The following is a 12195-nucleotide window of genomic DNA, read 5'->3' as shown; positions in this document are numbered from 1 at the left end:
GCCTGTATATAATATTGAGTTCTTGCATCAAGTAATAATTAAGTATTATATCTTTCCATTTATTAATTTTATATTATTTAATAGTATTTTACAAAGTTATGAAAGAGATCTTACACATCTTTTGTTTGGTTTATTCATGGGTAAATCTGATTGCTAATGTCAGTTTTATGACTGTTACTTTTGTTAACTGTATTTTGTCCTCTTGTACGTTTAATTATTTTATTGCTGGTTTAGAGGAAGGTAAGTTATTTAAGTTTGCAACTCATATTTGGCTACCTTGCAAACATTCTAAGTTTTGGTAATTTGTCATTTGATTCTTTTAGGCTCTATGGGTAGATTATCACATGGCCTGTGAATAACCAAAATTTAGTTTGCTTTTTGTTTTTTATCCATACACCTCTTTTTTTTCAAGACTTAGTATGCTGGCTGGGATCTTCAGTATAAGAACAAACAGTATTGGTGACCATATCTTTATCTTATTTTTGACTTGAATGAGAATGCTCCTGATGTTTCACCAAAAAGTATGACATTTCCTGAACAGTCCTGTACTTCCTGTATGAAGTAGATAGCTTCAAGAGAATATAAGACATCAAGTCTTATATTCTGCCATCAAATTAAGACAGTTCCCTTTTTTATATAAATTTATTTATTTTATTTATTTACTTTTGGCTGCTTTGGTTCTTTGTTGCTGTGTGTGGCTTTTGCTAGTTGCGGCGAGCGGGGGCTACTCTTCACTGAGGTGCCTGGGCTTCTCATTGCGGTGGCTTCTCTTGTTGTGGAGCACGGGCTCTAGGCGCACGGGCTTCAGTAGTTGTGGCTCGTGGGCTCTAGAGCGCAGGCTCAGTAGTTGTGGTGCACAGGCTTAGTTGCTCCACGGCATGTGGGATCTTCCCGGACCAGGGCTTGCACCCGTGTCCCCTGCATTGGCAGGCAGACTCTCAACCACTGTGCCACCAGGGAAGCCCAAGACAGTTCCTTTTTTATTTTTCTGAATTTTATTTTATTTTTTTATACAGCAGGTTCTTATTAGTTATCCATTTTATACATAGTAGTGTATATATGTCAATCCCAATCTCCCAGTTCATCACAACACCCCACCCCACCACCACTTTCCCCTCTTCGTGTCCATACATTTGTCCTCTACATCTGTGCCTCTATTTCTGCCTTGCAAGCCAGTTCATCTGTACCATTTTTCTAGATTCCACATATATGTGTTAATATACGAAATATTTTTCTTTCTGACTTACTTCACTCTGTATGACAGTCTCTAGATCCATCCATGTCTCTACAAATGACCCAATTTCGTTCCTTTTTATGTCTAATAGTCCATTGTATATATGTACCACATCTTCTTTACCCATTCATCTGTCGATGGGCATTTAGGTTGCTTCCATGACCTGGCTACTGCAAATAGTGCTGCAATGAACATTGGGGTGCATGTGTCATTTTGAATTGTGGTTTTCTCTGGGTATATGCCCAGTAGTGGGATTGCTGGGTCATATGGTAATTCTATTTTTAGTTTTTTAAGGAACCTCCATACTGTTCTCCATAGTGGTTGTATCAATTTACATTCTCACCAACAGTGCAAGAGGGTTCCCTTTTCTCCACACCCTCTCCAGCATTTGTTGTTTGTAGATTTTCTGATGATGCCCATTCTAACTGGTGTGAGGTGATACATCATTGTAGTTTTGATTTGCATTTCTCTAATAATTAGCGATGTTGAGCAGCTTTTCATGTGCCTCTTGGCCATCTGTATGTCTTCTTTGGAGAAATGTCTATTTAGGTCTTCAAGACAGTTCCCTTTTAATCTTAGGTTTTTTTAAAAAATAAATTTATTTATTTATTTATTTGTTTATGTATGGCTATGTTGAGTCTTCGTTGCTGAGTGTGGGCTTTCTCTAGTTGTGGCGAGCAGGGGCTGCTCTTCGTTGTGGTGCATGGGCTTCTCATTGTAGTGGCTTCTCTTGTTGCCCAGCACAGGCTCTAGGTGCGTGGGCTCAGGACTTGTGATGCATGGGCTTAGCTGCTCCATGGCATGTGGGATCTTCCTGGACCAGGGTTCGAACCCATGTCCCCTGCATTGGCAGGCAGATTCTTAACCACTGCGCCACCAGGGAAGTCCTTAATGTTAGTTTAAGAATTTTTTTTCCTTTTAAAAATGAATAAGTATTGAATTTTACTGTTTTCTTTGCATCTATTGGCCTATTCTCTTTTAATATGTCAATGTGGTCAATTACAGTGATGTTGAACCATCCTTGCAATCTTAGGGTAAAATCTATTTGGTCATAATATCATATTGTTTAATATACTTCTGGATTGATTTGATAATATTTTATTTAAGATTGTTACGTCCACATTCATAAATGATATTGAACTATAGTTATTTCCAGTGTATCTCCTTGGTGGTTTGGTATTGATACTGCTAAACTGAATTTCCTTTTTAAAAAAATGTTCTGAAACAGTTTATAAACTATGAGAATCACCTGCTCAAGAACTTGGTAGATTTCATCCATAAAACTCTATAAAACCACCCACAAAACCAATGCTTTTTCATGGAGACCATTAACGTTTCAAAATCTTCTATGGTAATTGATGTACTTAGGTGTCCTACTTTCTCGGGAAAATTGTATTACTTTATGTTTTCTGTTTCATAAGGAACGTATATTTCACCTAGAATTTAAAATATATTGACATAGTTTTATAGTTTTGTTGTAATTTAAAAATTTTAATTGTATTTATGGTAATAATATTTTTTCTTTACTGATTTTATTTGTGCCTTCTCTTCCCTTTATCTTGATCATATTTTATTTTTACCTTTCTCAAGTTTTTCCATCTATTTTGTTTGTGCTTTTTTGTGCTTTTTTAAAATTTGTATTGGAGTATAGTTGATTTACAATGTTGTGTTAGTTTCAGATGTACAGCAAAGTGAATCAGTTATACATATACATATATCCACTCTTTTTTAGATTCTTTTCCCATATAGGCCGTTACAGAGTACTGAGTAGTGTTCCCTGTGCTATACTGTAGGTACTTGTTAGTCATCTATTTTGTATACAGTAGTGTGTATATGTCAATCCCAATCTCCCAATTTATCCCTCCCCCCCTTTGCCCCCGATAACCATAAGTTTGTTTTCTACATCTGTAACTCTATTTCTGTTTTGTAGATAAGTTCATTGGTAGCCTTTTTTTAGATTCCACATATAAGCGCTATCATATGATATTTGTCTTCCTCTGTCTGACTTATTTCACTCAGTATGACAATCTCTAGGTCCACGCATGTTGCTGCAAATGGCATGTGCTTGTTTTATTTCTTATTATTTTTCCAACTTAGTTCATTTATTTTCAGTATCTCTAATTTTGTGATAAATTAAGGGTACAATGAGTTTTGATACGAGGTTGTTTATTTAGCATTTAGTAGTTCATCATCTCCATTTCTGTATTCTCTTTACCTCTAGAGTTATTTAGAAATATGCACTTTAATATACAAATATTTGGTGCTTTTTGTTGTTAATTTCTGACTTCATTTCACTGTGGTCACAGAGCATGGCCTGCATATAATTTTAAAAGATTTTTTCTGGTCTAATAGAGTCAATTTCTATAAATGCTTCATGTGTGTTTGAAAAGAATGTACATTCTCTGCTGCACACAGTTTTTCTCTCTCCCCCATAAATACAGCTTAATTGTGTTGCTCAAATCATTTATATCCTTATTTGTTTTTCACTTACTTGATATATTGGGGAGTTGCCAAATTATCCCTTGTAGTTTATCAGTTTTCATTTTACATATTCAAAGCTATATTTTTATTTTATTTTATTTTTTTTTTTTTTAAGCATTGGGAAATGAGCCTTTATTTTTATTTATTTATTTATTTATTTTTTGCGGTACGCGGGCCTCTCACTGTTGTGGCCTCTCCCGTTGTGGAGCACAGGCTCCAGATGCGCAGGCTCAGCGGCCATGGCTCATGGGCCCAGCTGCTCCGCGGCATGTGGGATCCTCCCAGACCAGGGCATGAACCCGTGTCCCCTGCATTGGCAGGCGGACTCTCAACCACTGCGCCACCAGGGAAGCCCAAAGCTATATTTTTAGATGCATAAGTTTAGTGACCTTTATATCAGTGTGGTATAAGTTGTCTATTTATCCACGTGAAAAATTTGTTTTTTAATGCATTTTTTTCATTGAATTCCATTTCATACTGTATTAGAATTGCTAAACCAGCTTTCCTTTTGGTAGCATTTGCTTAATATCTTTCCATTGCTTTATTTTCAAATTTTCTATGTTGTTTTACTTTAGATATGTCTACTGTGCACAGCATACAGATATTTTTATTCCAATTTTATTTTAGTTTTTGTCTACTAATCAGTGTTTAGTCCTTTCACATTTATTGGAGTTGCTGATTTATTTTTAACTTCTTCTTGTCATTTTATTTATTTTTTTCTATTTATTCAGGTTTTTCTGTGTCTGTTTTGTCCCAATCCTAATCTGTGTGACATAGATCCAGCTTTTTGGTCATCTTCTTTCCTCAACAAGTAAGTAATGTATATTCTTTCTATTCTTTTCCAGTGGTTACTATTAAAATGTTTAACCTATGTACTAAAACTTATATTTTTTGAAAAACTTAAGAGAGTTAATAATATTTATATTCTCTCCCTCTAACAAGACAAAAAACCTTATCATTCACTTCTCCATTCTCTCTGTATGTCCATATCCTGTGTTAGTCATGTGTACAATTATACTTCCATATTGTTACTTAAAATACTTCTGTTATTTTTTATGATCCATACTTACTTAGACTTAAAATACTTTATCAATATCTTTCTTAACCACTGGTTCTTGTATCTTACCCACCCCCACCGCCAACTTCATCCTGAATTTATTGTCTTCTTCTTGGAGTAAAACCTCCAGTAACTATTTCAGAGAAGATCTGGAGGTAGTAAACTTTCTAAGCATCCCATCTTCACACTAGGATGATAGTTTGATGTAATATAGAATCTCAAATTCATAGTTATTTTTCCTTATTACTTTGAAAATGTGCTCCATTATCTTCCTCTTATTCTCACTGTTTTGTAGGTGATCTGCCTTTGCTCTCAGACAGTTTTTAAGAATTTCTTTTTACCCTTAAATTCTAAAATGTCCCTAAAATGTGTCTAGTTACGTATTTTTGTATTATTATTTTACTTTTGCTTTGTAATTCATAAGCCTTTTCACAGGGAATCATTTTTTAATAGATAGACGTTCTCAGCCATTAATTTTTCAAATATTGCTTCTTGCCCTATTCTCTCCTTGAACTCCTTCATGCTGGATTTTGGGACTTCTAGGTTTATCCTTTGTGCGTCTTAAATTTTATTTCATACTAGCTAACACTTTAACTTTTCTGCTACATCCTTGGAGAATTCCTTATCTCAATTTTCCAGACACAGTATGTGTTTAGTCCATTACCTTGAAGTTCGAAATCCAAAGTGCATACTTAGAGCAAAATGGGACCCACAATTTATTTCATTAGCCAAATATTTTTGAAGGGAAAGTAACCATAATTTATTATACATGTATGTGTGACAGATACTGTGGATGTTTTTTCAACTTTTACATAAATCCTTACTATCACCTCATTTCACAGAACATCCAAATAAACACGCTAAACAAGGGTACTGCTCAGTTTGTGGCCAAATTAGAAATGTTCTACTATACTGTGTATCTTCAACAAAGGAATGATATACAACTCAGTATTGAGCTCCAAGATTTTACTGCACAGCAAAATCACCATGGGGATTTCTAGGTAGATGTTTCTGGAATTCTAAGTGGATAGTGCTATTTACTATATAAAAATACAGTAAATCTTATATAACTAGGCATTATTAGCACAATGTTCCCTTTCATAACAGCATGAAAGGTATAATGATTAATTTTTGGATCACAGTACTGTTTGGTGTAATTTATTAATAACAAAAGGTAGAAATGGTATTTTTTTAGGGTAAAAGGACACTATTCAAATAACTTTTCATTTTTCTTTTTTTTTTTTTAAAGTACAGGTAAGAAACTTGGTGAGAAAAGCTATAGTAAGAGTTGAGAAGTTTCTGTCCATTAAAAAATACCTCTGTCTTCTACGGCCATGCTCACCCTGGAACTAGTATGATAATGCTGTATACTTGGATTAGTAAAGATACTATAAATTCAAGGCTATTAAGTACAGCACAGTCTCTTTTACCTGGAGGTCCAGGAAGGCCAGGTGGACCCTGTATTCCAGGAAATCCTCGCTCTCCTTTTTCTCCAGGCAAGCCAGGTAACCCAATGTTTCCTTTTTCTCCTACAGTTACACCAGTTCCAGGCCTAGGAATTACCTTTATTATGAAAGAAAAAAATAAAGGAATTCAAAGAGGAAGAGACTTGTTCTTCTGCAAATAACCTAGCAGCTACATATGATTACAGTGTATCATTGTCACAAAGTGTTCAGATACAAAATCATCAAGACTACTTACGAAGATTGTGAGCCATATTCTATGTTACTTCTATGCTTCAACAGATTAGAAAATGTTCAATGCCAGTGCTAATATTACCACTCTCCTGAGCCCCAGACTTACAGAGCTAGAATTATGTTTGATGTCTCTTATCTTATAATTCACATTCGATTCATTCCAATCACCTAAGCCTGATAATTCTTTACTAAAAATGTCTCTCCAATGTGTCCCCTTCTTTCTTGTTGCAACAGCTTCTATCCTTACCTTACACTTGGACTAACAGAAGCAACTCTGAGCTTGTCCTATTTAATCCAGATCTACTACTTGGACACACTTCCTCAAGAACCAATTTTTCTGTGTTACTTATCCTGTTAAAGGATTCAAAACTGTTCACTACTTCTTACTATATCTGATGTCACTTTTAATGCTGGACTCTGTCAAGTTACTTCTCACTCCCAATACCTCTCTCACCTGTTTCACGTCCTGAATGACCTTTTAGGAGAGTGAGGTCTGATTATAACCAGTTCATGCATCTTGCAGATTCCTGCTTTTGCCTTTGAATATGCCATTCTAAACATCTATAATGCCTTCCCCCAATCTTTCTCTTTGTCAACCCATATTTCTTTCTTCTTCTTAAAAAAGAAAAAAGAAAAAAAAAAGAAAACACATCTCTACCAGGAAGGCTTTATTAATTAAAATCAACTAGCTGATCATTCCCTTTCTATCTTCTTAGAACCTTATACCTAAATAATTTTACATTAAATAATCTAAATATAAAGAAATTAACTTCATAGAGCTATAAAGTAAGCTTTACATTTAAGAAACTATCAGTTTGAGACAGAAATCATCACCTACTGGCAAAGTGCAATATTTATCCTGGCTCTTTTGGATATAAGAAATATTCAGACAAATGGACACTGAAATCTGTGGGACCTAGAATTGGGATAGTAGTTCAAAAGGGGAAGTGAGCTGTTGGATTGGATTGCACTCTCAAAATTTCCATTTCTTCTGATGTTCATCAAAATTTTATTTCATTTTTCAGAGAAATTGCTTCTTAGAGAAGTAAAACTCTGATTTTAAAATGAAAGTGAATAAAAATTGTCTAAGATCTTCTTTAACTACCTCCTCATTAGATTTGGTAAAGTACCAAGTATCAATATCTGACACTCACTATGGACAAAAATAATTAATGTTATTCAAATGTCTGAACATATAGGTTTTATGGCACTTGACCATTTGCAGCTTCAGTGCAGCCTAAAGTCAAGAGTCTTAGCAAATTTCAATGACAGGAAAACCAATATGTCAACTGTAACAGTGACATTTTATTCTTAATAAGAATGAAAATATATTTGACTAGAATTTCATGGTGAATGCAAACATGACAGAAGATTTGTAAACCCCTCAACTATTCTTTTACAGAGCAGTTTCCTACATTTCTGATTAAGAGCCCCTAGAAAGCAGACACTCAGGGAAGAAAGAGGTGTGAATCAGACAATTACAAATTGAGAAAACCTATTAAGACCAAATCCATCTTTCCCCTGAGCTCTGCAGGGGAAAGGACCAATCCCCTAGTTCCCCAACACTTTCTTTTTTTGAAACTTTGTAAGCAACACTTGCACCACCTGCTGGTTACTTGAGAAATGATTTGGCAATCATGAGGCAAAACAACCTAATGCCGTAATTTTGGACCTTTATTATGGAGAAGTAATATACAGGTAGAACAATGCAAAGACTTCGAGGTCAACATCACTGAAGTTTTGGATGTAAAGACTTTTAAGCCAGGAAAAGTTGATCTTGGAATTTTGTGTTCTATGAGGAAAAGGTACGGAGTATATAATTAAAACATGAAAATTAAAATGCACTAATAAATTTAATAAATAAAAACTGAAACAAAAAACTTACAAGTCCAGGAGGCCCAGTTGGGCCAATGTCACCTTTCTGGCCCTGTTCAATACAATTGTAAAACAGGTTAGTAAAAATCACATGAAAACATCAATTTCCTCAAAGATATAACAGATAACTATGTTTCATAAAGACCCAGAAATCCATAATAAAATATCTCAAAGAGAAATACAAAATGAGGTAATGAAACAGTACTTAGCTAAGCCTAGGAAGACCTGCGATGTTGTCTCAGATTTACAAGCTCTATGATGCTGACTAAATCAATTAACTTCTCTGCCTTATATATAGACCAGACTTCTAAGGTATGTCTAGCTGTAACATCCTTTGATTTTAAGATTCCTATTTTCCAGCAAACTATAAATACTCTATAAAGAAGATGCTGATTTACAAACTGGTAGCACTAGAATCAGCTATAATCATTACATTTGTGTTTTTTACATTTAGCCATGTTCCGTTTCAAAAAACTTGTCAACGGCATAAATTTAGTGTCATTTCCATCAGTGACAGATATTTTAGAGCTGATGGACTTAACTATCATCAGGAACAGTTAATAAATCATAATTACTTTTGTGACTTTGCTCTTAGAATCTAATGAAAGACAAATTCAGACAAAACTGTTTACCCTTAACCAGTAGCTACAACAGCTGAAGAACACAGTATTCAACTGTTACTCTACTGGCCAAGACCCAAGAATAAATATCTCTCTCACACCTCTGTTCTCATTCTAGACTTGTTCATAGGAACCTTTCATCTATCTATAAACTCCTTTTAGTTTAAGAAGATACTCTATTCTATAACTTTACTTACACTAGAAAAACAAAATTCTATTCTCTGAGTATTTATTATCTTCCTTTATTCTAGCTGTGCCTCTAAAGCCAAGCTAGAACTTGGATCTAGTTTGGAGATAAACCACCATTAAAACGTGTGCCCTCTGGGTACATTCAAGTTTGTAACACCTTTCCCTCCTTGCCTGCAGAACAAAGCTTTTCAGTTTTGGTTTTCATAGAAAGCAATTAAAGATCAGAGAGATTGGAAAACTGGATGTTTTGTGATTTGCTATAAATAGGAGAACTGTGTGCTTCATACATTCTTTCAAAGTCACTTTTAAAATAGGCTGCTAAATAAATGACTTCAGTCAGTCTGTATAGCCAAATGAAAAAACAACAAAGAATTAGCCACAGACTTCCAGACAATAACTACATAGAGAATGGAAATGTTTAGTGGCAACATTCTAAATTCACAACTATATAAGCCTTTTTAGTATGAGGACCTGACTAAAATAGTGCTGAATCCTCTTTCTGGAGAACAAAAGTTTTGCCGATACATGCTCAAAGCAAAGGCATCAACTTTTAACAATGGAAATGCTAAAGTTAAACATTTCTCCATGTATTTCTATCACATGGACTGTGATTTAGAATAGTGAGTGAAAATTTAGAGGAACTGGTATAACAGAAAAGGGAGCAACACCAAAAGATGGATAAAGAAGGTATGTTTTGAATACAAAAGCTAGTTATTTAGAATTTTTTCATTTATAACTCAAACTTGGGCAAGAAAAGGATTGTACTAACTGGAATAAAACCAGTCACTTCAAAGTGTTAAAATTCTTACCTTTTCTCCATCCCTTCCTGGTTCACCAGGGTAACCAGGATCACCAGGCAAACCCTTTAAAACATGGAAGACAGAGTGACATCAGCAAAAATGGTGGAGTAATTAGGACCTCCAAAAATCCTCTCCTCCATGAAAGCAACAAGGACACTTGCAAAAATGGTCAGAGTCAACCTTTTTAGAACTCTAGAAATTAACCAAAGGCTTGCAGCAATCCAGGAAGTGTTTCTTGAAAAAAAATAATAAAAGATTGAATCTTGGTGAGAACACAGAGGTTTGTGGCTCTATTCCCATCACACTTCCTCAGCTCCGCAGTAGCCTTGAAAACCAACAGCTCACAATCAAGGTAAAAACCAGCAGCACAGCAGCAACTGGAAGGGAAAGAACCAGGTTGAAGCTTCTTCAAAGCCCCATTCCCAGAGAATTGTCATTTTTGACCTGTCTGGTGGTTCCCAAAAAGATCCCACTTGCATGGCTATGTTTATTTGACCTAATTTTAGTTCTCTCACTGCAAACAGAGAAAAGCGTTTTCCCTGGGGATATCAGTCAAAAACAATCAGAGGCAATTGCTGAACATCATGGCTGCCTAAATCACTGTTCCAAAGGAAGCCAGTAACTGAGGTCCTGAATTTAACCCCACCTTATGCCATTTTATATGTTTAAGCCATTGGTGAATCTAGAGTTTATAAGCTGAGGACTGCCTGTTTAGGAAAATCATCTGGAAATCAATTTATCTGACTTTATAACTTCCAGTCTTGTTAAGAATGCTCCCTTTCCTTCAGAATAGTCTCCAAATTTCATCAAATTTTCCATCTGTCCTGGAAAACCTCTTTTAACATCTATGGTGGATACTCTTGGAACTGAGGCTGCCTGAAATAGTGTTCCTGGACTTGCATATTTTATTTTCCTCTTTTTTTGGTAGCAATTAGAATTATATGTCAAAACTTTTACTGAAAAAACTTACATTCACACAAAAAATAGTATGTGAATGTTTTTAGCAGTTTATTCATGATGGCCAAAACCAGAAACAACCAAAATATCCTTCAATGGGTAAATGCATAAACAAACCTTGGTACATCCATATAACCACATACTGGTCAGCAATTAAAAGTTAATGAACTATTGATATACAGTACAGTGCGTTATGTTATATGAAAGAATTCTGATTCAAAAAGCTATACACAATATGACTCCATTTATATGCCACTCTGGAATAGGCAGCATTATAGGGATGGAGAACAGATCAGTTGTTTCCAGGGGCTTTGGGGAAGGGTAGGGAATAGCTACAAAGGATCATGAGGGAACTTTTGAGGGGACGGAACTATTTTTTATTATGGAGATCGTTACACAACTGTATGTGTTTAGCAAAATACACAGAACTCTACACTAAAAATGGTTCATTTTACTGTATACAAATTATATCTCAATAAATCTGACAAAAATCTGTCTTGAAAAACAGAGAAATTTCAAATTCACATTCAGAAAAGAAAGAAAACTAAATTTCCATTAATTTAAACTACTTCCAAACCCAAGCTTCTTTGCCATCCTGCTTCTTTACCAACGTGTACAAATGTTGCCATTTTATTTTTGAGGGAAGGGATAGACTTTAAATACTCACTGGAATTCCTGGTTGGCCATTCTCTCCATCTTTGCCCGGTTTACCCTATAGGATTCAAGGAAATGTAAGAATATATACTTGTTATTTGGAAATATAAGGTTAAAGAATATAACAAGTTTTTCCTGCCTGGGACTCTCTTAAGTAGACTTTTTGGACTTCAGTGTTATAATAAATAAATGAATATGTCAGTCATGACATTTTGAGGCAATGAAAGCAGGATTTAAGAGGAAAAAAAGAAAATGACCTACATGTGCATGTGCACCGGCATGCGCACACACACAGACATATTTAAAATATTTTGCAAAGAGTATTAATAGCCGTAACACTTACTCTTTTGCCAGGCTCTCCTTGCTCACCCTTCTCACCTTTCACACCACCTGGAGGACCCTGTACACACAAAAGTAATTTTACATTGGTTCATGGAGTACTATGTGTCAATATCAATTTACATTAAATGATGCTAAAGAATTTTAGGTTACTTACTGGAGGACCACGTATCCCTGGAGGTCCAGGAGGCCCTTGGTCACCAGGGAGTCCCTATGCAGTAGTAGGGAGAAGGAAAGCAATATAAATACTGTTAGTACTAGAGCTAGCTAGGAACACTTTTAACAAGCTGAA

General features: G+C 35.2%; 1 protein-coding gene across 3 annotated transcripts in view; it reads right to left on the bottom strand.

Moving 5' to 3' along the window:
- COL4A5 (collagen type IV alpha 5 chain) overlaps positions 1–12195 on the bottom strand; it is a gene marked incomplete at its 3' end in the record, with an annotated part of 237781 nt that overhangs the window by 85000 nt on the left and 140586 nt on the right. For all 3 annotated transcript variants that reach the window (XM_079727040.1, XM_079727039.1, XM_079727041.1), the window contains exons 14-19: positions 12061–12114; positions 11908–11964; positions 11578–11622; positions 9963–10016; positions 8355–8396; positions 6203–6335 (exon numbers count right to left, since the gene is read on the bottom strand). In XM_079727040.1, the coding sequence (XP_079583166.1) occupies positions 6203–6335; positions 8355–8396; positions 9963–10016; positions 11578–11622; positions 11908–11964; positions 12061–12114 (385 nt within the window). The remainder of the gene's footprint in view (positions 1–6202; positions 6336–8354; positions 8397–9962; positions 10017–11577; positions 11623–11907; positions 11965–12060; positions 12115–12195) is intronic.

Source organism: Hyperoodon ampullatus (assembly GCF_949752795.1).
Source record: "Hyperoodon ampullatus genome assembly, chromosome: X".
Taxonomy (NCBI): Eukaryota; Metazoa; Chordata; class Mammalia; order Artiodactyla; family Ziphiidae; genus Hyperoodon; species Hyperoodon ampullatus.
The sequence above is the reverse complement of the archived record's forward strand: the minus strand, read 5'-3'. Positions and strand labels throughout refer to the sequence as shown.